Here is a 26,039-nt window from a genome sequence, read left to right as displayed (position 1 = left end):
GCAACTTTGTCTTTTATAATCCTCCCATGTCCCTTAAAAAATATCTTTAAAATGTATGTTTGTGCTCATGTGTAAATATAAATGTGTGCACACATTCAGGTAATTCAGATTTTGTGCTCATTTTCCCCTATCATTAGCTTGACTAATATGTTCAAAACATTCTAAGCAAGTGTTTTTGAACATAAAGGCATTAGATAAAATTGTCACATGAAAGAAGAATCACTGTATGCATTCCATTTACAAAACTTGCTTTTAGTTTTCAGGTCAATTTTTATAACTAATTTTTATTTATAATATTCTTATACTCAGTACCTTTCTTCATCTTGGGATGTTTCACTGAAAGTGCTATCATCCAGTACTTGAAAATGATTCCCACTGGAAAAACTCATCTTCTGATTAGCCTTCTGCTTTGAAGACTGTCTTTTACTCTCAATTTTCTTTACATCTTTTGTTTTCAGGAAATATTTACTACATTAAACAGAAAGAAAAAAAACCTCACCAAGTATCGTACATAAAATATGAATCATATGCTCCAGAACCAAGGCCTGAAACAACCAAGACTAAACACATCTGTGATAAACCACAAACTTGACTCCCAAGATTCTAGAATACACTCAATTATTTAAACATGAGGAAAATTCTGTTAAGCTGGAACACATCACTATCCCCATTAGAAGAAGTACCCAGAGCATAGATTCCCCTCAGAGGGACAGTAAAAAATGCTTGAGGTTACGTAAAAGCATCTGCAACTTCTTCAGACTTAAAAGTTTGCTAATACTATCTTTCCCTTTTTCCTGACAAAGGCAATCTAAGCTTCATGAAAAGGAAAACACCAACTGCATGAGGATCACTAAAGTCTCCTAGAAAAGGGAGAAAGCAAATTAAGTCCTTACTTTTCTGTGTGGTTATTTCCTAAGACAATAACTCTTTCTTCCAATCTCCTGGTCCTGTTTTTGAAAACACGCTTAGCCTCAATATTGAGGATTAAATTCACAAGATCTCTCTCTCACCCCTCACTGCAATAAATTTGATCTTCCATTATGAACTTAGCTCTTCCTGAAAATATTATTTTTCCTAAATGCTTGAGAGGCAATGGACTACTCAGCGTGGCTTTCAGCACTGAGGAAACTACTTCAACTACTGTAAGATTAAAAAACAAAACAAAACAAACAAACAAAAAAAAACAAGCAAGCCCTAAAGCTACTTAATATTACAAGTAAGAATTAGAGATATATTTTTTTAAATCACTTTACCTTTTTATTGGCATTTCATTTACTTTTGAAGTCTCCTCAGATGAAAAATCCTTTTTGTGCTTTTCTTCTATTATTTTTTCATCCTCAGTTTTCATACATTCATTCTTCCTGAGATTAAGCTTTTGTTTCATTTGCTGATTAATGGCATTGCCTGCTGGTGTATTTAATTTATCAAGATCTTCTTGTTTCTCCACTGCCTGCGTTTTGAAATGTCTCTGCTTCCTTTTTTCTTTCTCAACCTATGAAAAGAAAGTTCAGCTTCATCATATATTTCTCTGTTTCTACAGGAGAGAAACACCATATCCATGATCAAGTAATTCAAGCTTTATTTCTAAAATCAAATAAAATAAGAACATTTCAATTTATATAGGGAAATATTTTCATAAAAATTACACTGCAAAGTATACAGAGTCAATGGGAGTATTCTGAATACACTTGTGATTTAAAGCGTAACAAAACATAGCCTTTAGAAAGAAAACAATAGTTCATCTTAAAACGTGAACAACAGAAAAGAAAGCATTACCGGAGGACAAGAAATTAGAAGGACTACACACCGTTAGTTGTAAATACACAGAAAATACAAGTGGAAGTATGCTGGGCTACTTCCTTAATGGGGGGAGCATGGGGAATCTCAAGCCCACAAGCAGAAATGGTTTCACAGCAAACAGGAATTTTAGCGGAGCGCGATGAATGCACACCATGCATAAATCACAGCAAATGAATAGATTAGTCAAGACCCTGTTCAGAAGCTATTTTCATTCTTTGATTGAGAATCAGAACTGGTATAGCTGCGTGCATTTATTTTTATTGCAATGAAGTGATAACTACTTACACTGGAACTGACTATCACCTGTTGTTAAACTGAAACAATAATACGTTCTGTTTTCTCAAAACCTAATTAAATGATGCAGAGAAGGACAACTCTCCACTGCTCTCTTTATTCATAAGTAATGTACTTCTACTGAAGCAAAAAACTGATTGCACAAAGCACCTTCCATTAATGATGAATAGCTAATGTGAACAGGACCATTGATATGCAGAAAGGCTAAAGAATAAGGAGTAGCAGGTGAACTTCTACCTCTTTTTGTAGCTGTACCTTCTCTTTCTCCAAAGCCAGGAATACTATTTGCAGCATTCCTACCTTACTCTTAAATCTTTCCACATCTTGTTCTAGTTCTTCATCCAGATTCCTCTTCAGAGTATCACAAGGTTGCTGAGAATTTGCAAAAATATTTTCAATTTCTGCTTCTCCTATTTTATTGTTTTTGATAGGGTAGTCTCTGGAAATATTGTCACTAAGACATAAGTCTTTTCCAAATTTCCTTTCTCCTACAAAAAATGCATTTTCATCATTTGTAGAAGCAGATCTTAAATTAGGACGAATATTAGAAATGTCATCCAAAATACTTGTTTTTAAACGGTGTCTCAGGGAGTATTCAGGATTTCCCTCTGCATTTCTACTACTTCCATACTTGTTCTCTTCCAGTTCCATAGTAGGCATTTTATTTTCCTCTTCTTTTGTTAGAGGCACTTTTTTATTACCTGCATCATTAGTGCAACCTCTTTCATCTGTACTCCAGGTATCTTCCATGTTTGCATTCAAGTTATTTTGATCAGGAAGAACACCAAGGCCTGGAATTACAATTTCCATTTGGGGTTCTTTTAGGTCTGCATTAAGTTTAGTATCTCCAAATTCACCTTTACTTTCTAACTTATTATTTGATTCTGTCACACCAGATGAAGCAACGTGAAAACTCTTCAGTTCTTCATTGAAGCTGTCTTCTGACATTTCTTCCACAAAGGAAGTAGTTTTCACAGGTTCACAGACTTCACCAAACAGCTGCTTCAGCTCTGCTGTAATGTTTTTAAAATTTGTTTTCAATTCCCTTTTCTCATTTTCAACCCACATTCTTTCATACCTTTCTTCCCAAGGTTTTGGGCTTAACTGCTTGTCAGCACTGTGGGATTCATCATTTTCTGTTAGGGCTTGCTGATGTGAAATTTCTGCTTTGTCAGCCTGATTTTCATGTGCTGTTTTTTCTATCAAGTTGGTAGTTTCTAAAATATATTTTTCCTTGAGTAAGCAGGTACACACAGAAAGATTACCAAAAGAAAGGAAGTTACAGTTAATCCATGTAATTTATGCTGAAAGCTTATCCATCATACAACAGAAATAAAGATACTGAATCACTTTTTTTCTTCAATTTTTCATTTTTTTAAATTTAAAATAAAAGGACTTACTTTAAAAAATACTTTTTCTTCAATTAGATTTCTGTAGACCTGAGGATTGCTTTTACCTTTTAGCCTGCCTGCTCTCTACAATTGGTGTCACTAAGTAGTTTATTTTTTTCATATTTTATTACTTTACTTTAAAAAAAAAAACAACCACACACAAAAACCCCAACACAATAAACAAATAAAACATGACTGCCTGAATTTTCCAAATACTCCTTCCTTCACCACTCTCTACTGTTTGGTGTTTTACAATTTCCTGCCAGCTGAGCTAATATAGTGCAAGCGACCATAAAAAGCTTATTATCTACCACAGGGAGCACTGGCTATGTTACAACAATTCTCTGCCCCAATCAGAAATGTTAAATTTCATTCCAAGATCCGAAGAAAGATATTTATTAGGAAAGGCTGTCCATTCCTTCCCTCAGCCCCAGAACAGGAACCCAAACTTCTATCAAGCCTGTACAATGCCTCAACCCCTCCACCAGCTCCTCTCTCCAGTCTCCTGAGATCCCTGACCCCACCCGCACTTTGTTCCTCAACGTTTCTGACTGCTCGTGTTCATCACACTCCCCTGAGCACGTTCCCTCCCTGTGTGCCTCCTCAGCTCGTGTTCTCTTCTAACTAGGGCCTGCAGCCTCGGTGTCCCAAGGGGCCAAGACCATCCAACTTCTCACTCCTTCTATTTAGACAGGCCCTTTTCTCCCTTTTAACTCTGCAGAAATTTCTCCTGTCACAATGGGGAGTAGCATCTCAACCAGCCACCACCTGTCTCAGCCACTCCGTTCCCAAGCTCTGTTCTCTTTGCCCAACTTTCACCACCTTCAAATGCCTGAAGTTCGGTGCTCTGCTGTGGGAGTATCGCCATGGGGGTCTACAAACCCCGTGCTTGGTGATAACATTGGACTTGTGAGGATGAAGCCATGAGGAATGTAAAGAAGTTAGAAGGAACAAAGAAGTGGTGATTCACAGGACCCCTTGCTGTCTCAAACTGCTTTTTCTCCAACCGTTAAGACATGGAAGTTGCTAAATGTTCGCAGTTGCTGGGCAAAGTTGTGAACCAATGAATAGCTAGTGGGAAAGTACCGCTTGTAGAGCTAATAGTATAAGAAGGGAGCCTGTCCTTAATAAAGTTGTTGAAGTTATTGATCCTTAAACATACCCTTGTGTGGTTATTACGCCACACTCTGCCTGTTGAAATTATGACCCTCAAGACACTCTTTCATGGTGCCTGTGCGCGGGATGGAAATTACTTGCTCTACTGTCCCTTGAATGTTACAGCAGATTCCAGGCACTCACTGGAGACCCCTACGCAGCCCTGTCCTGTATGCCTAATATAAACAGAATACCTGCTTTATACTCCTATAAAAGGCCCTCCAAAAATTCTTTTCAAACACTTATTGACTTGATAAACCAAGGGGCATTTTGTATGTGCAAAGAAAGCATCTGGCAGATCATCTCATCAGATTGTTGCTTGACCTTTCTCTTACAAAGAGGAGTATCTGTCATGTTTTATCCAACAGGTTAGGAGATGATAGAAAAATCTTTCTCCCCACTTGAATATGCATTTTGCATAGGAAAAATGAACACATTTGACTGCACTGTTTCTCAGCACCACACACTCAAAGAAAAACAGTGGTCAATGCTTAAGCAAATCAGCTGGAAACAAATTGGGATAATTAATGTCAAACACCCATCATAACGGCAAGCATTTTACACAAAGATAAGGTTGGATCCAACTTTACTTTAAACAATACAACCTTCATGTACAGGACGCTTTCTTCAGCACCATTTACTAACTGGTAAGCTTTCTTTTACTTTAACATATAGTACAGTTTACAGAATGTAATTCAAGATACTTGGTTTCACGTACCTGCCTCCCATGGTTTTCAATGGCATCCTTGATCGCTTCTTTTTCACCTGATGATGACACGTGAAAAGTAGAGTCTGAGCACTCACCTACAGTGAAAACATCACATTTTTACATCCAACATGACTTAATACCGATTATTTATAGCTAGAGTGCATCCAGAATCATCGTTTTTATGAGAAAAATCTTAGCACAAACTAACATATCCCCTTAAATGCATGATTTACGATTTAGAGACATGATAACACAGATTTAAGACGTATCTTTGTGAACTTGTGTTTTTTCATATATAAGGGAAATTTACTGAATATTAATATAAATGGTCACAAACACACCTTTAAGAAACAGGAATGGTTTATGTATATATGTACTGGGTCTGGCTGGGATGTTAACTTTCCCTGCAGCAGCCCATACAGTGCTGCGCTCTGCACTTGTAGCTAGAACAGCAGTGGTATCACACCGGTGTTGTGTCTGCTGCTGAGAAGTGCTGGCACAGCATCAGGACTCTCTCTAACCCTCCTAGGGGGTGGACAAAAATGTGAGAGAGAAACATCATCAGGGTAGCTGACCTAAACCAACCAAAGGGATATTCCATACCATATGATGTCACACTCAGCAATAAAAGGTGGAAAAAGGAAGAAGAGGGGAGGGGTGGGCTCTCGTTGTGAGAACATCTGTCCTCCTCCCGAACACCGGCTACGTGCGTTGAGGCCCTGCTTCAAGGACGTGGTCAAGCATCGCTCATTTGTGGGAAGTAGAGAGTAATTTCTTTCCTCTGCACTTCCACATAGCCTTTACTTATTTTGTTTAGTTATTCCCTTTCCCCCCCCCCTCTTCCCCTTTCCTTTTTTTCCCTTTAGTTGAATTAATTAATAATAATATTTCCTTAATAACATATACATATATATATATATATTCTCTTTAATTAAATCATCCTTATCTCAACCCATGAGTTGTTCTTTCCTTTACTTCTTCCCCTCCTCATCTGAGGAGGGGGAGTGAGAGAGCGGTCGTGGTGTTCAACTGCCTACCACGGTAAAACCACCACAATATATAAATTTATATATTTGTGGCACACTGAGCCATACAGTAACTAGCTACGTTCCTCCAGCTATTTTCATTTTGCTTTGTGCAGAGAAATCCATGAACAAAATCTCATGCTCTAAGTCTTAAAGGTCCCAGGCTTACTCTGTACAAGAAAGAAAAATGCCTCTAAAACATGGAACTAGACTGAGCATTTTAGTCAAACTGCTGCCTTATCTCTTGCAGAAGACAGGGACAGTACACTGAATGAGAAAGATTTGTGAAATGTTAAGAAACCGCCCATGATCAAGAACTTTCACATGGACCACATGAAAAACTGGATTCCATCCTTTTCTTAGAACACCTAATTAAATTTGTATAGGTCACAAACTCCTCAGAAGCAGCCACTCAGACTGGGCTCCCCATTTTGAAGTACCTACTTTGTAACCCTAGTCACCAATTCTCAGATGCCACAATCCGAGCAACAACGTTGAAGGAGCAACTCACTGTCTTCTACACACACAGTGACACCGGCCACTTTGAACAATCAAGTGTTCAGAAAGAAATAAGTCCCAGATAATACCAAGTCAGGCAGGACTATCAATCTGCTTGAGAGTAGGAAGGATCTGCAGAGGGACCCAGATAGGCTGGATTAGCCAAGTCCAATTGCCTGAAATCCTACAAGGCTAAGTGCTGGGTCCTGCACTTGGGTCATAACAACTGGATGCTGGGCTGGACTGGGCCAGAAAGTTGCCCAGCAGAAAAAGGCCTGGGGGTGCTGGTCGACAGCTGGCTAACATGAGCCAGCAGTGTGCCCATGTGGTCAAGAAGGCCCATGCCATCCCAGCCTGCATCATAAGTAGTATGGCCAGCAGGACTAGGGAATTGATTGCCCCTTTTTATCTGGTACTGGTGAGACCATACCTCAAACACTGTGTTCAGTTTTGGGTCCTCCACTACAAGGATACCGAGTTGCTCAAGTGTGAGCAGAGAAGAGCAACCAAGCCGGTAGAGGGCTTACAGATTAAGACACAGAAGCAGCAAGTGAAGGCACTGGCATAGTTTTGTCTGGAGGAGAGGAGGCTGAGGGGAGACCTCATCTCTCTCTACAACTCCCTGAAATGAGGCTGCACTGAGGAGGATGTTGGTCTCTTTTTTTTTCAGGTGACATGCAATCGGATGTGAAGAAATTGTTTCAAGGTGCACCAAGGGAGGTTTAGATTGTATGTTAGGGTGAACTTCTTCACTGAGAGGGTGGTCAAAAATTGGAATGGCTGCCCAGGGAAGCAGTAGAATCCCCATCCCTAGAGGTATTTAAGAAACAGGTGGACATGACATGAAGGAAGAGGGTGTAATGATGCGACTCTTGGCATGTCAGGTTGGCAGTCGAACTTGATGATGTTGAAAGTTTTTTCCAACCTTTATCACTCTATGAGCTCAAGTGTGGCACCTGAACACAGATGGGAGGTTTTTACCTTAATGACCTTGCACATCCTTTCCTGCTCCATAATCCCATGGTCTCCATGTAAGAGCCTTTCTATACATGAAGCTTCATTGCTAAAAGGGGGACACAATCCTCTGTTCTTCCCAAGGAGAGTAACATAAGGAAAAAATAGGTATCTTATACATACACAAAAGGAGCCAGTATTAACAAATAACAGCCAACCTCACTTGTAGTGTTTTATACTTTAGGCAACTCCTTTTGCAAGCTTTCACTTCTTGAAAGGTATTAGATTAGATACATGCCTATAGCTACACAGTTCTGTCTGAATTGGGAAACTAAGCTCCTCAAACAGTCATAGAGGTCTTCATGGGTGCAATTCTAAATTCAAGTTACACTGTATGAAGTCACAACCGTCTCCTCCTACCCCAGTCATTGGTGAGTGCTGTTTCCTAGATTTCTGTAGTTTTGTTTTTTTGAGTATTTCAGCCAAGGCCTTTGGCAATACACATTAATCCTTAGTGGGCTGACAGCACTTGTTTGACAGGGTTGTTATGACGAACTCCTGCTGATTTTGAAGTATTTCATACAATCTGGAGACAATCAGACACACAGGTTTCTTAAAGTTCTGAATTTTGTTTAGGAGTCCAGAAATTTCAAAATTGGGTGCCATAACTGAAAGCAAACCAAACTCCTATTCAGTCTTACCCATCATGATCAAGAGAAAAGTTCACAGCTACGAGTCTAAAGTTTCAGCCTTTACAAAATATATTAGGAACTTCAACGCCTGTAAGATTTTTTTTTCCTGTAAGGTTTAATCAATGTTGAAATTTCTGTACAGTAGGCACAGAACCAGGAAAAAGGCAGGTAAAGATGAGAGACAACAATATTCCCCCACACAAAGGATTCCTGTTGTCACTTATGGTGTCAGTAACTCTAAGCCATTGGAAAAATAATTAAAAAAAATATAACCTCAAAAAGGACAGCACATGTTAGTTGTTGCAATCAAAAAGTCTTAGAACAGGAACTCTTAAGTGTATGCTTGTTGTACTACTGATTGCTGATACCATTGTGAAGAAAGGATGACTTCTCACTGACAAAGTAAAGACATTTTAACTTCTAGGACAGGGCAAAGTTTTAACCAAAATGCTGGGAGAACCCCAGTATAAAGCTTCTGAGGACTCTGTCATTTGACAAATGCGTATCAAAAATTCATGGAGTAAATTAAATTCCAGTATTTTTACCTGCAATGTATTATGTTTCTTTAATTGGATACCTGGGGGGGTTACATGAATCCAACCCTATGACTAACACATGTAAGTACTCAGATATCCCTGTGTATCCACAAGATGCAAATCCCTTTCCTTATACTCTTCCTGTTCTCTAACAACAGTAAAAGTCATATTTCTCTGCTTCTTTCAAATTAGCCTTTACCTTTCCTTTATCTTCTGAGATTTCCCTACTCATAAGTTATCTCAGAATGATTTTTTTTCCCTTGGAGATCACAGAGCTAAGCAGATATTCATCTATACAAAGAACACCACTGTTTAATTTTGACCCACAAATATATTCCAAGACATTATTACTATGAGTCAATAACAAAGGAAACTGAATGGGAAATTTCATCTCTCTCATTCTACATTTAGTCATATAAATCTTGTAAACATTTACAGTATCTTGTGAACTAACTTAAGAACAGTCTCATTCAATCCTTTCTGAGTTAAAAATAATTTTGCCACAGTAATCACAATGCTTTGTTGAAAAAATATTGATTGCTGAAACAAATCCAAACAAAAGTTTGAGAGAAATTTTCACATATACTTCTTAATACATTATGTTCAGGATAACACATGGGTGAAAAAGACATATGAATAAAGACACACAGGAAGAACCTCTGACATGAAATGAACTATGAAAAGACTGCCTTTCCTTTCTGTGTTTGCAATGTTATAACATACTGCTCCATTATGGGGCTGCTGGTGAGTGAGCCAACTACAGACTGTTGCCAAACTGCTTTCCAACATTTATCAGCAGTCCTGGCTGTCACAAGAGGCCTTAGTCCACTGGCAGCTAGCAAATGAGACACCTATCTACAAGAAGGGCTGAAAGGAGGATGTGGGAGACTACAGGCCTATCAGTCTGACATCAGTGCTGGAAAAACTCAGGGAGGAGATTATCTTGAGAGCCGTCATGCAGCATTTACAGGACAACCAGGTGATCAGGCCTAGTCAGCATGGGTTTATCAAAGGCAGGTCCTGCTTGACAAATCTTATCTCCTAGGAGGAGGTGACATGCTCAGCAGATGCAGGAAAGGCTGTGGATGTGGTCTACCTAGACTTCAGTAAGGCTTTGACACCGTATCCCACAGCATTCTCCTGAAGAAACTGGCTGCTTAAGGCTTGGACAGATGTACAATTCATTGGATTAAAAACTGGCTGGATGACCAGGTCCAAAGAGTCATGGTGAATGGAGTTAAATCCAGTTGGAGGCTGGTCACTAGTGGAGTCCCCCAGGGCTCAGTACTGGGACCAGTTCTCTTCAAAACCTTTGCCAATGATTTGGACAAGAGGATCATGCACACCCTCAGTAAGTTTGCAGATGACACCAAGTTAGATCTGAGTGTTGATCTGCTTGAGGATAGGAAGGCACTGCAGAGGGATCTGCATAGGCTGGCCTGATGGGTGGAAGCCAGCTGTATGAAGTTCAACAAGGCTAAGTGCCACATCTTGCCTTGGGGCACAACAACCTCGTGCAATGCTACAGGCTGGGGGAAGAGTGGCTGGAAAGCTGCCCAGCAAAAAGGAACCTGGGGGTATTGGTCAACAGCTGGCTGAATATGAACCAGAAGTGTGTTCAGGTGGCCAAGAAGGCCAACAGCATCCTGCCTCGTATCAGAAATAGTGTGGCCAGCAGGACTAGGGAAGTGATTGTCCCTCTGGACTCGGCTCTGGTGAGGCTGCACCTTGAGTGCTGTGTTCAGTTTTGGGCCCCTCAGTACAAGAAGGACATCGAGGTGCTGGAGCACATCCAAAGGACAACAAAGCTAGTGAAGTGTCTAGAGAATAAGTCCTAAGAGCAGCTGAGGGTGCTGGGGTTGTCTAACTTGGAGAAAAGGTTCAGGGGAAACCTTAATATTCTTTATAATTATCTTAAAGGAGGCTGTAATGAGGTGGGGATCAGGCTCTTTTCCCAAGCACCAAAGGATAAGAAGAGAGGAAATGGCCTGAAGTTGCACCAGGGGAGGTCTAGGTTGGATATTAGGAGAAATTTCTTTAATGAAAGAGTTGTTAGGCACTGGAATAGGCTGCCCAGAGAAGTGACAGTGTTACCATCTCTGGATATCTTCAGGAATGTGTAGATTTAGAACCTACTAGTATGTTTTAGTGGTGGACTTTAGCACTAAGTTAAACATTGTTCTAGATCTTAGAGGGTTCTTCCAACCTGAATGGTTCTATGGATTTCACATTATTATGTATTACAGACAAAACCAAAACTCTTAATTTATTACTGAGAAATAATTTAAAGTACAATGTATCTGCCCATAAAAGAACACAACAAGACTTATGAATACCTTCAATATCCTCTGCATCTCCTAAACTAAATTCCTCCAACAGATCTGAAAAACAAATAAATCAGATGTTTAATTAAATATGCCTATCCAGAAAGATTATGAAGCTAAACCTAGAATAACAACATGATGTCATCATTACCTGATTTCTGCCTTCCTCTTCTAGATGTTTCACTCATTTCTAAAACTGACGCAGAAATCTTCAGCTATGAAAGACACAATCCAATGAACAAAAAAAAAACACCACAAATTCAAACTACATATTTTTTTAATGAACAGGAAAAGTAGTCTGAAACAAAAGAACTGTTTACCTGCAAATTGCTGGGTTTCTCTGAAATGCCTGGTGGTGAAAAACTAAGTATTATTTTTTTTAATTGAAGGCATCTGTTACTCCAAGCAATATCAGTTAGTTACAAGCATTATTTCATTGATAGTACAATACCTCACATTCAATTACCTTATCATACAGCATTTATATTAGCATACAAGAAATGCATAGCACATTCTTTCCTACATGCACCTTGGATTTAAAAAAAATAATCAAAAAAGTCACAGAACTAGAACAATTCATGTGAAGTGGTATGGTCATGCTTGTCAATTGAAGATCAAAGTATTTTGTCCCTTTTAAGAAGCTGTATTCTACTTTCTAAAAGGACTGCGTCAAAGGCCAAAGCTGATCTGCTGTAATAATGATCATAAAGCAATTCAACAGTACAAAGACTTTGATTATCCTACGAGTGTTTAATGTTGAGGAGTATTTTCCCTCTTTGATAGCACAGGGAGATCAAGGGCACAGAACAGAAACCTCATATAGGTGTCATTCAACAAGGTAAAATCAATATGGTTCTCAACAGATCATTTTGGTTTAGCTTGCAAGGAAACAAATGAAATGAGTGTTTTTTGGCTGTAATGGATGCTTATAACATTGCTCCAAGTATCATTTTCAAAAAAAATTTGTCCAACATTAACATTAAAATACTTCCAAACTCATGAGTTTCTTGAATTCTGTGCTTTAGTCATCTTACAGTTTGAGTCTTCTCATGAAACAAATATATGAAATGTTACTATATATGGCTCCCCAGAAGAATTCTCATATTAAAAAAATAATTAAAACAAATAGTATTTGATTTCAGCAGACTTGGTGATCTGGTAATATGGAAATACATTAGAAAGATTACCATAATCACCTTTTAACCCCTTTTCATATTTATTTCAAATTTAACTTAGCAGAATCATACAACACAGACTTTCATGACAACTAATCGAGCTCCTTTAAAGCTCTCATCTTGTGAAGTTCTGCTTCCAGCCTACTAAAATTGACCTCTACAACTAAGTTATTATACCCATATTACAAGCTGGATTGACAAGTCATTTTTTAAAGGAGAAAATCCTCAGAAAAGAGTTTTACCCGAATAGCAAAACTTTTCTGCTCTTCTACACTCAAGATGGTCAAAAGGCAAATTTCACAAGCTACATGAAGAAATCCTTAGGAACAGAACCTGAACTTTTCATCACATTTTAGCTCCTAGATAAAGCACAACATAAACCTATCATAAATTAAGCTACAAAAAAAAAATGCTTGGCCAGATGATATTTCTTCTGCTGTGTTATTATCCAAGAACGTCTAAGCGTTCTGACAGATCAGTCCTAAACCACACACACTTTTACCACTGTAAGCAACAACCTGAAACCAAAATATACATGTCCGAAGAACACACACAATGCACACAAGAAATTCCTTTACTAATCAAACAGGCCATCAGGTGCTGCGTTAACTGGTGTTAACTAACAGGTGCCAAGCACTTCTTCAGTGCTATGGCACACAGCCACAGCATAACAGCACTCCTAAGGAAGACACTGGTAAAAGTTCACTTCAGTCTATAAATGCTTACAAACACAATCCACCAGAAAGTTACCATTGTTGCGCTCCACTGAAACACTCTGCAAGCATGCTCCATGTTCATCTGCAGCTGGGAGCAACACACCAGGCGACACTTTTCTCAGACTTTCAGAATCTGTCTGTATAATCTAGAACACATGGAAGACAATTGGTACAAACTCTTTTCCCCCCTCCCACTTAACTTCCATGAAAAAAGCTGCCGCTCAGCCAATGTGCACAAAATGATATCAAGTGTATCAAAAGGTTTTTGTAATTGAAGTCTTGTAAAGGATGCATCAATGCATAGCACACAGTGGAAAAGTCATAGCCGTAGTGTGTATTTTCAGATCTTTGGCTAAACAAACCCACTTATAACTCATCTAAACTATCCTGTAACACTGATAACCCTTGACAAATGGGATGGCCACAAAAGAGAATTAACATTGGAAATCAAGATATGGATTGCGAATGAGAAACTGCAGCTCTGTGGTGATCCAACATTTGCACCAAACTTGTGCCTGACATTCAATTTTGAGCTTATGCTCCTGGAGCACGTATCCTGCAGTGGTGAGTGAACTCACCACTATGCTGCAAAAATAAAGCAAAAATTTGAGTTGAATAAAGACTAACAAGGCAAAGTTAGCAGAGATTAACGTTACATTAAAAATGTTAGTCTAGTATTTTTTCAGTAAGGAGGTGGGGAGGAATTCATTTTTCCTCACAAGAAAAGCCAGAGGGGGTTAGCTACAGACCCTGCTCTTTTGTCTAGCCAATTATCACAGACAGAAGGGACACACTGCCAGCTTGTTTGGTATCTATTGAAAATAACTTTCTAAAAAGGATGAAGTATACCTAAAAAAGATAAGGGTTCCATACAGAAAAATCTAGATGCCTAGGTTGCAGACAATCATTTAACACTGACTGGGGCAGCAGAATAGAGCTGTATGTTAAAATAATAATAATAATAATAATCCTCACACCACCAGCCCTTTTGAGAAGCTCACAAGATTTTAAGTAGCAGAAAACCTCACATCTCAATATTGTACTGGACATCAAACTCAAAAGGCCAGCTACTAGAATGCCCACATCATTATTCTGATCTTTGTCCCGATTCTAACTAGAAAGGCTAGAGCACAAGCATTTCAAGGACCCCTAGTTACAAATATACAGCAGAAGCAACAAGAGGTAAACAAGCCTCATTAATGGCAGCGACAAATTCAAAAGCAAGCTCTGAGGTCGTTCTGGATGTGACCTTCCCCCCACTGGGACCCCACTGCATCTTTCACAGAAAGTACCTCAGAGTCCCAGGGAGATTCAGCTTCCTCCTCTTGCTCTGCTCCTAGAGCTGGCAAGGCACCTACAAAGGATGGACAAAGAGAGATGCTGTGAGCATTTACTGTGCTCCGATTTTCCTCATCAGTCAAACCCTGCATCTGAATGAGTAACAGTTCTTCTGCAGAGGAGAAACTAAGAAATAAGTTATAGTCAATGGTATATTCATATACAGTCACATCACAGTGTTCTCTTTACTCCTCTTATCTCCTTTCAAGCAGAAGATGTTTAAGCATGACAGCTGACAGAGCTACAAACTGTGCCTCACACATATTTGGGTAATGTTCATTTGGAATCCAACACCATGTTTTGTGCTCCCTAAGAATGAATGAAAAGGAAAGCAAGCTGCTGTCTTTCTCTGCCACTGCCCACTAGAAATCACAGGCAACAGAAGAATTTACCACCTCTGAAAGTCAATCACCATATCACCATTTCAGTTAATTTATGGCACATTAATACTTAGAGAGGAACAACTGGAATCAATGTTTAACTCACTTCTCTCATCAGCAGTGTCTTCTGAAGCATTATGTTCTTGAATGCTATTACCATGAACAGAATTTTTCACACCCTCAACAGCTGCAGTTTGCAGCTCTCCACAAGCATCTTCCTTCTCCTCTTCTTCCCACTTAAGTGACTCTTCCTAAAAGAGACAGACCAAAACAGCTGGAAAGAACAGAAACAAGCATCTTCTTCAACACCCACTGACAACTTGAAAAATGCTTTTCTTGTGTAAGACAAAAGTAAAGCAAAGCTCAAAAGTCTCCCAAGGCCTTCAGGTTTCCAGTGGGAATCTGCACGATTAAACAGCAATGCCTCATGTCATAAGCTTCATCCCTAGTTCCGGAAAGCCCCTGAAAAGAACTTCCTCATGTTAGTCTAACCCCAACTTTATTTAAATCCTATTATTCAGGAACACATTCCTTCTTTCCCCCAGTTTGCTCTACAGAAAATTACTAGCTTCCTACTCTCAATTTCATTCTGTTTTGTTTTCTCAGTTGCAGTCATCATGCTGTGAATTTTACTAAAGGGCAGTAACACTTCACAAATAACATCCATTCTCTCAGTTATATAACTGAGAGAAATTTCACCAGTTCCAGATAAATGAAGTTTCTTGTCTTTCTCCTTCAAGATCATTGTAATCACACGTAAAAAAAATATTGAAAATAATGCCTGGAATTATTCTTATACCTGAGAAATTACTTTGGCTAGAAGTAACGCTTTTTAGCATCAAAAGATGATCACTGAAATACAGATATATGCAATAAGTATCCATAGGAATACAGCTGACTGTTTCTTACCTGTATTACCCTTAAAAAAAAGCCTTGTGATTGAATCATCCACGTATACTTTACCTTTGTCCTTGAGGAAAACGCTGCCTTTGTGTTTTCTTCACATCTATTTAAGTGCATGTTTTCACTTTCTTGTTTTGGTGCTTCATGGACTTTCTGATCTGCTTCTTCATACTCTTCTTCAGCATCCTCCTCACCCACATATTCAAGAATATCAGATTTTGGTCTTTGACTTTCAAGTCTTGGGTTTTCTGCTGCTGGCTGAAAGCCATTAATACTTTTCAAGCCATCACCAAAATCTGACTTTTTCTCCGTAAGACCACAACTGTCTGAGAAAGGCTGACGGATCTCTTTTTTCCAGTCTGTTGTTTCTGAGTCTGCAAAACAGGAGTCACCCTTTTGGTGTAACTTCTCCTGAGTCATGCTTTTCTTGTTCAAAGTTTCTTGTCTAGTTTGTAAATTATTTAGATTTTGAAGGATAGCTTGTTTTGGTATGGATTCACAGGATAATTCATTATTCATTACCTTTGGAGATATCACTGTTATATTTTCTTGCAACCTTTCATAACACCCAGCTATAAAAGACACAGGAGTATCAACAGACCCCTCCATCTTTTCATCAAGTTCTTTACATGTTTTCTGATCATCACCAAAAACATTTCCAGTCCCACATTGAGTTTCCCCTTCATACTTAACATTGCTAAAACACCCCAATTCCTGATTAATTTCCCCTTTAGGTTCTATTTCACCCCCCTGCTCCTCCTCCATTATGTCATTAGACTGAGTTTCTTCATCTTCCAGATCTTCCTCCTCCTTTTCATCTTGAGTAAGATCTTCCTCCTCTTCCTCTTCATACTCTTCATCATCATCTCCATCGTCATTTTCATCTTCTTCCTCCTCTTCTTCCTCCTCATCCAATTCCTCTTCTTCCAGGTTGCTTGCATCTGAAGCATCTTGGTTCAACAGTTCACCACACTCTCCTTTGTTCAGATTTGCATCTGACTGGGTTCTTTGTTTGAGGTTTTTCTTCTGTGACTTAGGACTTTCAATTCTAGAACCATCACCATCATCTTAAAGCATGAGAAAATGAAAAAGGCATATTAACATGTGATTAAAAAAATAGCAACAGACCTATTACCTGCTTAAAGCATAGGAGAGGAGTCATCTGGGAACATCTGGAAAAGGAGCCAGGTAAGGGATTGTACTGGGGCTGGCTGGGATGCTAACTCTCCCCGCAACAGCCCATACGGTGCTCTGCTCTGTACTTGAAGCTAGAACAAGTGGTATCACACCAGTGTTGTGTCTCCTGCTGAGCATTACTGGCACCGCATTAGGACTCCCTCTAACCCCCCCAGCATCAGCAGGCTGGGGGTGGGCAAGAGGGGAGGAAGGAACATCACCAGGGCAGCTGATCTAAACCCACCAAAGGGATATTCCATACCATATGATGTCACACTCAGCAATAAGAGTTGGAAAAAGGAAGAAAGGGGGGAATGGGGGGGCTCTTGTTGTGAAAACGCCTGTCCTCCTGAACAACGGCTACGTGCATTGAGGCCCTGCTTCAAGGACGTGTTCAGGCATCGCTCGTTTGTGGGAAGTAGAGAGTAATTTCTTTCCTCTGCACTTCCACACAGCCTTTGCTTGTTGTTTTTTTTCCCCCTTTCCATTTCTTTCCTTTAGTTAAATTGTTTAATTAATAATATTTTTTCCTTAGTATTTTTTCCTTTAATTAAATTATCCTTATCTCAACCCGTGAGTTGTTTCTTTCCTTTTCTTCTTCCGCTCCTCTTCTAAGGAAGGGGGAGTGAGAGAGCGGTCGTGGTGGAGTTCAGCTGCCTGGCAAGGTAAGACCACCTAATATTTCTGTGGACGAGCAGGATGGGAGAAAGGACTTGATCAGGGACAAAGGCTTAGGAAGGGACTCAATATCTTCATTTTAATGATCTCACTTATTTTGCTCTAAAATGACTATGTGCTCTGTTCTTATAATACTACTTTTCTCACTTTCTGTAGTCAAAGGGGGAAAAAATTACTCAGCTAGTTTACTTTTGTATCTCATTATATCATGCAGTCTTTTCTAAATAGCTTACTGTTTTTCTTGAACTGCTGGGAAGCATTCATTAACAGCGTCAAGTTTGGCTTCTGCGGCTTCTGTAAATAAAAATATATTTGAAAAGAATTATTTGATCTATTTTTTGCTTGCTTGTTTTTAAAAACAAACAAATCAATTATTTACATCAATTCTTGAACAGTAAATACAACCAGGCTGTCCTTTTGACAGTTCTCAGGTGCTTGCTACATCCTATAGGTCGAATTACACAACCACTCCCACATATGCAAGTCAGTGACTATTTTACCTCAAAAAAAAACCTGCTCACGTACCCTTCAGCAAATTCTTTCTGAAACTGTATTTACATGCATACCAAGTCTAAAAATCTGTTTTTGAATTAATGTTTGTAATATGTAGGATGCTTACTTTCAAGTGTGTACAACTCACGTAACTGTTACAGTTCCTTAGATGTAACACAAATCAGTCACTGCAAGTCCACTCACCAAAGATCCCTAAATTTCAAAATCATACTAGAAAAATGCATCACTTCCGTTTACATCAATGTAAGAAAATGAAATAATGTTTAAACTACACACGCTTGCATCTCCAGCATCACAGAGTGTGTTGAACCCCACCAGTTCACCACTGCCATACACCAGTTCCTCATTACTGCAGAATGCCAGCGCAACAGACCAGATGCTCCAGGTATCACTAGAGAAACTGATAATCCTTCGTAATACTAGCAAAAACAGTAGGAGATAACACGTGGCTGATAAAAGAGTACCACCCAAGCATTCAAAAAAGAATAAAAACATACTTGTGTATAATCTCACACTGCATACAATGTCATCCCATAGAAGAAGGGAAAAAAAGAAAGAAAGGGGATAAACAGACCAACTCATTCATTGAGCACTGGAGGACCCTGAGGAGAAGGAATGGAGAACCAGGTGCCGAACAGTTTCAGTAGATGTTTTCAGTTAATAACTGCTCTTTTTCATTATCAGTTAGAATTCTATCACATAAATTAGGGGAAACAATAGCCACATTTGGAGGATAGTAAGTTACATAGTAACTTATAAACTTTCAGGGTCTGCAAATCTGACTCAAATGAACCAGAACAACTAAAATAACGTGGTTGTTTATCTTGTCACCTACTGCTCTTTTGCCCCAAACCACAAATTTACAGCATGCTCTGCCACAGCTACAATTCTCTTACAAACAAACAAACAAACACCTCACAGCAGAAAAAAAAAAAAGCTGTCAGACCAGAGACTGCTTTTAAAGTGAAAACAGTACTGGCTGGAAAAAGTTTCTTTCTATCCCACAGAAAATTGCTTTCAAATCACTTATTCTACAGGACAATTTTCTTGTAAAGGCAGCATACCTTGGGGGTGAAATCAAGTTCTTCTTCCTCAGAAGTATGCCAACTGTCATCACTCCCCTCTTTCTCAGAGCTTCTTAAAAAGCAAAGCAAAATGAATAGTGGCTCCCTCATATCATTCTTCAAGTAAGTATTAGGTATTTTTAGAAGTCTCACCTTATTGAGTCTCCTTGGGAAAAGTCATCTATTGCTGTTCAAATATTAATTGACATGTTGAAATTAGATTTGGCATGCTAAAAATTAATCAATACAAACAAACATTTAACATGGACAACACTACAAGTCATAACAGAATGAAACTTGGGCCAATTTAATACAAGACAGCATGAAGGAAAGCATTTCCAAAGCACCTGCTTTTTCAAATCATATGGAATTAAAAAAAAAATAAAAAAATGAAGAAGATCAGTGATATCTTCTTCGGGCTCTTGTGTTTAAGAAATATTTCTAAATTAAAGAACAGCATAGCATGACTATGCTATGTTAGTCAACAGCTAACAAATGGTGGTGGTTTGTGAAGGCAGTAAGTAGATGAATTTTCAAAGTACTCATACTACACACACATTCACACACCACAAGCAGAGGTTTTACACTTTAAACATTAAGTGCTTTATACTGTCATACAACACACTTTATTTTCTACTTTACCCAGCTATGAATTATTTTGAAAATTTAAAGAAAAATGAAAAAGCATAGTCAAGACCTAAAGCTTATCTCTAGGTAGAATAATCACCAGCACCAAAAAAAGAGTGTACAATAGACAAAAGCAGCATTACCAGGACATACTATACTATACTCCAAACTTTCTTTGGTGAAACAAAGGCAACTCTCACTTAGGATCATAGGGTAAGTTAGGTCAAAATAAGTCTCAGGAAGTCTCTTAGCCAACTGCCTCATCAAAGCCAGTCCAGATATGAGGTCAGGCAAAGTTCTCAGAGCTTTATTCAGTCTGGTCTTGAACTCGTCTAAGGAGGAAAGCCGAACAACCTCCCTATTTTAACTGTTCTTATCATGGCAACACTTCTAACACAGTTAGAAACTTTCCTGCTTCCACTTACACCTCTTGTCTCTCTACCTCCTGTCATGTACCACAGGGAAGCTCCTGGCTTTATCTTCTCATACATATTGGAAGCTGCTGTTAGGTCCCCTTCAAAGCTGCCTCTTCTTCAGGCTGACCAAGTCCTGTTTTCTCAGCCCCTCCTCACAGGGCAAGTATTCCTGCCCCTGATGAATCTGATGGCTCCTAACTGAACTTGCTCACTGCTGGAAGATCTTCTGTACTGGGGGCTCAAAATTATAACCTGGGATCAAGACAGTCCAACAAGTATCAGGCAGGGGCAATCACTTTCCCTAGTCTCCTGGCTGGGCTGCTCTTAACACAGCCCAAGATGCCTTGGACCTTCTCAGCAGCCAGGGCACCCTGCTGGCTCATACTCAGCTTGCTCGCTGCCAAGACTCTCTGGGCCCTGCCAGGCAGTCCCATCACGTTTTGTAGCAAGGAGCTATTCCTTCCCAGGGGCACAACTTGGTATTTGCCTTTGCTGAATTTCTTAAGATGCCTCTCGGTCCACTTCCCCAGCTTGTCAAAGTCCCTCCAAATGGCAGCTCTGTGCTGAAGCACATCCATCGATTCCCTCCAATTTCAGATCATTTGCAGACTTGATGAGAACGTACTATAGCGCATCCTTGCTACAGTCACTGAGGTACTAATAAATCTGCACTCTAGGAAGACAGTTTGAGAAGTGCTGCAACCTCTCGACTATTAACAACTAAGACAAAATAAAAGGACTCTGATTCCCAACACAAAAGGGGAAAAACAAGCACATATAACCTCCTAATCTCCACCCAGAAGCTACATCAGCGTTCATGAAGTTAGTTAACAGTTGGTTAAAGATCATAAGTTTTTTTTTTTTTTTTTTTTTTTAAATAAGCAGGACATGGAGACCTTCCATAAAATCGTATGATGGCAAGTAAACCAAAGCCTTGGACAAAATTATTAAAGGGAAAACAAACAAACCCAACAACCAAGAAACATCACACCTGAAGACATCACTACTACCAGTAGCCCATAAATGAATGTACAAATTCTGTCTTTCCTAACAACAGAGTTTAGGTGTGAACTTTGAAGAGGATGTCTCCTGATCTGAACAGAGCTTACTGTCAATGCAATACAGCTGAAAAGGAATGTGTCTCATAAAAATACTTAGGGTGGCACAGTTATAAACTTTGAACAGGTAACTTTAGTATTTTCAGTTAGTTCTGTTACAGTTAATCAAAGCAGCTCAATAAATTATCTGAACTTTTGCTTTTGATGTATAATAAATATAGTCAGTGATCAAAACAAGGTCACACCATCCTTTAGAAGGCAAGAAGTTCATGACATAGCTTTCAGTCAGACCAAAACCAAGGCTTTGATGCCCTGACACAGAAATAGGATCTAGAAAACCAGTCTCTGGGGATTGCTTTTTTCACCATTGAAGCCCATTTTGAAGCACCATGATAACAAATTGAAAAAAAATAAAAAGATACATTATCACTGGTGACAAAAGCAAACACTGAATTCAGTAATAAAAGACTCGCACAAAAAACATGCAAATGAAAACACCCCAAACCAACTCTTAAATCTAACTTATAGATCTCAAACCATCAAAGTGTGTATCTCCAATACGGTAAGTATGTATGATGTATAGGTATTTGTGAATTATACAACATGTTCCACACTTAAAATGCTACCGTACAGAATACCTTTCCTTGATTCTCCTGTTCTTGATGCCTGGTTAGGAGACTGTTGCATTCCTATATCCATTTAGGAAAAGGCATGGAAAGGACAGACGAAACAATTACATCAGAATAAATTTGAAATCTCAAAAACATGAGAAGCACATAGACACAGCTATAGCAGCGGGAGAATGCACTGTGACTATGAGCATACGTTTGTCTGTACTGCAAAATAAAAGTTTTGGAATATAAAAATTACTATCCATTTGCTCTACCCATCCCACCTTCAAATAAGTTTTGTATTTTAGGTAACTGAACAGTGTGGTTCTGTTATTGCAGCTACCTTAAGCCAAATTCTTTCATGACAAAGCTGTAGCTATTGATTTGGAGCAGAAGGTAGGTTACTTATATTGATTTTATCACAAATGCATGCAATTATGTTACAAAATGACTACTATCAAAATCATACACTTGTACAGTTAAGAAACGACCTTAAGATGTTTTCTCATCCCTTCTGCTTTTCTCTGTTTCCTTAAGAGGAGATATAGGATAACTTCCTGACGTCAGGAGATGTAAAACACACCAGTGTGCTCATTTATTTTTCAAGAACTTTACCCTGCAGAAACAATTTCTCTAACAACTCAGGGAAACACCGAAGGAACAGAGTGTATGTGCTGCAGTAGTTAAAGCTGTCACCACAGACATACTAGAAATATGGATTGTGTAATTATTGTTTCCCCCAAAGAAATTCCAACTTAAAACCTAAAAAGTCTGTTACTTGATATACTAGTGCTGGAAGCCATTCATTTGGAGGTTTTTGCAAACCTGTCTGCGATTAATTAAAACGTTCATGTTCTGACATTCCAATGAGCAAGCGAGCTTAAAAATGCAGACTTGTTCAACGTTTACACAATCTCCACTTCTAATTAGGAAGTGCAAAAGCAGCAAAAAGAATAAGGTCAAAATTGAAAATCCCAGAAATTTGATCAAAGAACCTGTATTTCCCTGCACATATGCCAGTTTTGGAATTACACAATACTAGTCCTCTTTAAGCCACATATTTTAAAATAATACAGGCCTGTCAGACATTACAATGTGGTACCAGAGAACTATCTACATACACAGAAAGTAGAACAAAGTTTTTGGGGTGAACACAGTGTTTTGGTGATTAAACTACCTGCATCAAGTCCTGCTGAAAAAAAAAAAAAAAAAAGTGTTTCAAAAATAAAAAAAAAGCCTATGAAGAAACTCCAAATCTCTGACTAGATCAAAGGAACTGTTCCTAAGTCAAAGGCAAAGCTTGGCTCTAAATTCAGTTCTCCTTCTTGGAAAAGTCCAGAAAGAAAAAAAAAACATGCCACACTTTTTCTTCATTATTTCTTGACATATTGTCAAAATAAAAAAGAGCAATTGCATTTGAACACTGTCTGCTGACCCTTGGACACATAATTCTAGCATAAAACCCTTAAGAATACAGAACAAATAAAACTTCCAACTGATGGGCCAGAAACAAAGTATAAATCAAACAATTTCATTTGTATTAAAATATTATTTTTTTAAGATTCCTTTAGTGCTATTTGAGCACTCACTGAGTTTCTTTTAATCACAAGGCAATTTGTTTTTCTGAATCACAAAGCTATATGAACTTTTTTTTTGTATAAAACTAATCAAAGTGGAAGAAAAGCCTTACTATAAATCAAACTATGTCCAAGAAGATACAGTATACATAGACGCTGAATTGTTGTTGCTGATGAAGTTACTCTTCCACGACAATTTTCCTAAGTGTCTCCATAGCACCTAAACAAAAGCAATTCTAACTGAAGATGAGAAATAAGGCGACTCACTGAAATGAGCTTAGTACAAATGAAACTATTAAAGCAAACAGACATAAATTCAGTGGAAGTCAACAACCCATTCATCTTTCTAATTCAGCTGCTGTTTCCCTACTACAGAAAGGTGAACCAACTACCCAGGATGAACCTACAGCACGATCTGAAAGAGCATCTCTAAGTGCCCACCTGAAAAACAAAGCTAGTCTAGTCTAGTTCCTTACTTGTCCTCCTTTCTCCCCTCACATCCCACCAAAAGGAAAACCTGTATAAAGGGGCGATCGGATGGGCTGAAGGTGACAACCGTATGAATTGATGTAAAATACACAAATCACAATTGTCCTCACGGCTGGTAAGATGGACTTCCAACTAGCAACAAACAAGCACATTCATAAAACTTCTTGTGATACTCCATCTGATGCCTCCACTAAAGTCAATGCTGAACACAGTAAGCTTGAACAATATAAAACACCTAAAGTAAAGGCCACTGTTATTTTTTCCTCATTAGCTCTGCCACAGTTAAATATCCTACCTCCTCTGTCCACAGCAGGTGCACCCAACGTAAAGCCAGCAGCTCCTGCTCTGTGAGGAGTTGTAAGTACCGGGAAGCTTTGTTTACCGCCTGCAGAAGCCTCTCCTGTGTTCTCCCAGTCTGTGTATTCTGCCAGTTGTTTGCTAAGACTATAATCAGAAAGAGAGGAAATGCATTTGGTAAGAATAACCACATACCTGCATACCCCACTTAATGGAATAGTATCAGCCACTCACTATCCAACCTAGATATATCCAAAGCCAAATGAATTCATATATTCACTAAGGTTAATGCACGCTCTACTTACTGCATTGCTATTACATACCCAAATACTCACTACAGTCATGTTCAGTCTACAGATGTATATTCTTATCTATGAAATTCACTCCTGCTTGGTACACTCCTTCAGTATAGTTTAAGCACACACAACCTCCGTTAAGAATGAACACCCATGGGTATAACACTTACACGTAAGAGGAGCAAGACCGTTTAGTAAATTAACGGAAGTGATAATAGCTGGGTCTCCTCTGAAACAAAGGCTTTACAAACACCCGTTTGTCAAGTTCCACCTCTGGCTAACTGCATGTTACAGAAACTTTTTAAGAGTTTATAATGGCTAGGTATGAGCTTAGTGCCACAAACTTGAAACTTAACAGAATTGGTGTGGAAGTGTTTCCTCAACTTCCAAATTAGCAGTAGACACAGGACCAATACATTCCAGAAAACTGCAGCTGTGCTCAGTGACAGAGGTGTCCCAAGATACCATTAAACCTTGGTACTGTTAGCAGAAAAGTCCAAAGCCAGCATCGATAACTGACAACTTAGCAATTCTAAGAATAAAGTTAAAAGTTCACCTAGAATATCCATGAATAATAGCATAATCCTCAGCCGTCCATCCTTTAGTGTCTTTATGGGAAAGATCAGCACCATAGCGAAGAAGAACTTTTATCAAGTTAAGCTCCCCACCAGATGCAGCAGTCATAAGTGGAGTTCTGAAGCATCCAAAATATAACATGAAATAAATCATTTTACACGGACACTGCAATTATTTTAATCCCTATTTACTTATTCTCTCTCTCAAAAAAAAAATCCACGTTAATTTAAAATGAACAAGTATTTTTAACTCCTTATTAAGAGCAACAATAAAACGTGAGAGGGAATAAAAAAATTAAGCGTTTGATCCTCAGACAGAGCTCCTACGTTGACAATGCTTACATATGAATTATTCCTCAATTTGAAAAAGGATTTCCTTCATAACAGCAATGCTCCTAACAAGTCTCCTGCCACGGTGGCCACCACAAACAATGCTTTCCTTCAATCTTCAATGCGGAAAACATGCAATGACGCATGACAGTGGCCTTTTGTAGACCTGCTCCCAGCAGTCACACAAGGAACTCCTTCTGTGTGGCTCTTCCGATGTCAGTGCTCATTTTCCTGTGCCTCTCATCAGTCCAACCTGAAGATGACTAAGTCAATCCATGCAGAGTTTTGACCAACACCTCACCTTTCACAATGATCTTGAGCATGCACGTCAGCTCCTTTTTTAAGGAGAAATTCTACCATCTCTTCATGATGTTCCAAGACAGCAAGAATAAGGGGGGTATATCCCTCCTGAAAGGGAAGATGAATCATTCAAGTTAAAAAT

The 26,039-nt window shown here is 38.9% G+C and overlaps 1 protein-coding gene across 10 annotated transcripts in view; it reads right to left on the bottom strand.

Annotated features, from left to right (window-relative positions):
* The window catches only part of LOC118164303 (ankyrin repeat domain-containing protein 26-like), a 55,708-nt gene that overhangs the window by 27,113 nt on the left and 2,556 nt on the right, over window positions 1-26,039 (bottom strand). For 4 of the 10 annotated variants that reach the window (XR_004749445.1, XM_035321744.1, XM_035321756.1 and 1 more), the window contains exons 4-21: window positions 25,899-26,005; window positions 25,249-25,386; window positions 24,395-24,543; window positions 22,061-22,111; window positions 19,475-19,508; window positions 19,322-19,394; window positions 17,978-18,038; window positions 15,951-16,957; window positions 15,094-15,238; window positions 14,562-14,623; window positions 13,304-13,415; window positions 11,699-11,727; window positions 11,530-11,593; window positions 11,391-11,435; window positions 5,359-5,444; window positions 2,332-3,327; window positions 1,254-1,492; window positions 313-468 (exon numbers count right to left, since the gene is read on the bottom strand). Coding sequence is in view for 9 of the 10 variants with exons in the window: in XM_035321744.1 (XP_035177635.1) it covers window positions 313-468; window positions 1,254-1,492; window positions 2,332-3,327; window positions 5,359-5,444; window positions 11,391-11,435; window positions 11,530-11,593; window positions 11,699-11,727; window positions 13,304-13,415; window positions 14,562-14,623; window positions 15,094-15,238; window positions 15,951-16,957; window positions 17,978-18,038; window positions 19,322-19,394; window positions 19,475-19,508; window positions 22,061-22,111; window positions 24,395-24,543; window positions 25,249-25,386; window positions 25,899-26,005 (3,554 nt within the window). In the remaining variant the exon portion in view is untranslated. The remainder of the gene's footprint in view (window positions 1-312; window positions 469-1,253; window positions 1,493-2,331; window positions 3,328-5,358; window positions 5,445-11,390; window positions 11,436-11,529; window positions 11,594-11,698; window positions 11,728-13,303; window positions 13,416-14,561; window positions 14,624-15,093; window positions 15,239-15,950; window positions 16,958-17,977; window positions 18,039-19,321; window positions 19,395-19,474; window positions 19,509-22,060; window positions 22,112-24,394; window positions 24,544-25,248; window positions 25,387-25,898; window positions 26,006-26,039) is intronic. The other 6 variants (XM_035321785.1, XM_035321762.1, XM_035321754.1 and 3 more) reach the window with 6 other exon arrangements.

This window comes from Oxyura jamaicensis, chromosome 1, assembly GCF_011077185.1.
Source record: "Oxyura jamaicensis isolate SHBP4307 breed ruddy duck chromosome 1, BPBGC_Ojam_1.0, whole genome shotgun sequence".
Lineage (NCBI taxonomy): Eukaryota > Metazoa > Chordata > Aves > Anseriformes > Anatidae > Oxyura > Oxyura jamaicensis.
The sequence above is the reverse complement of the archived record's forward strand: the minus strand, read 5'-3'. Positions and strand labels throughout refer to the sequence as shown.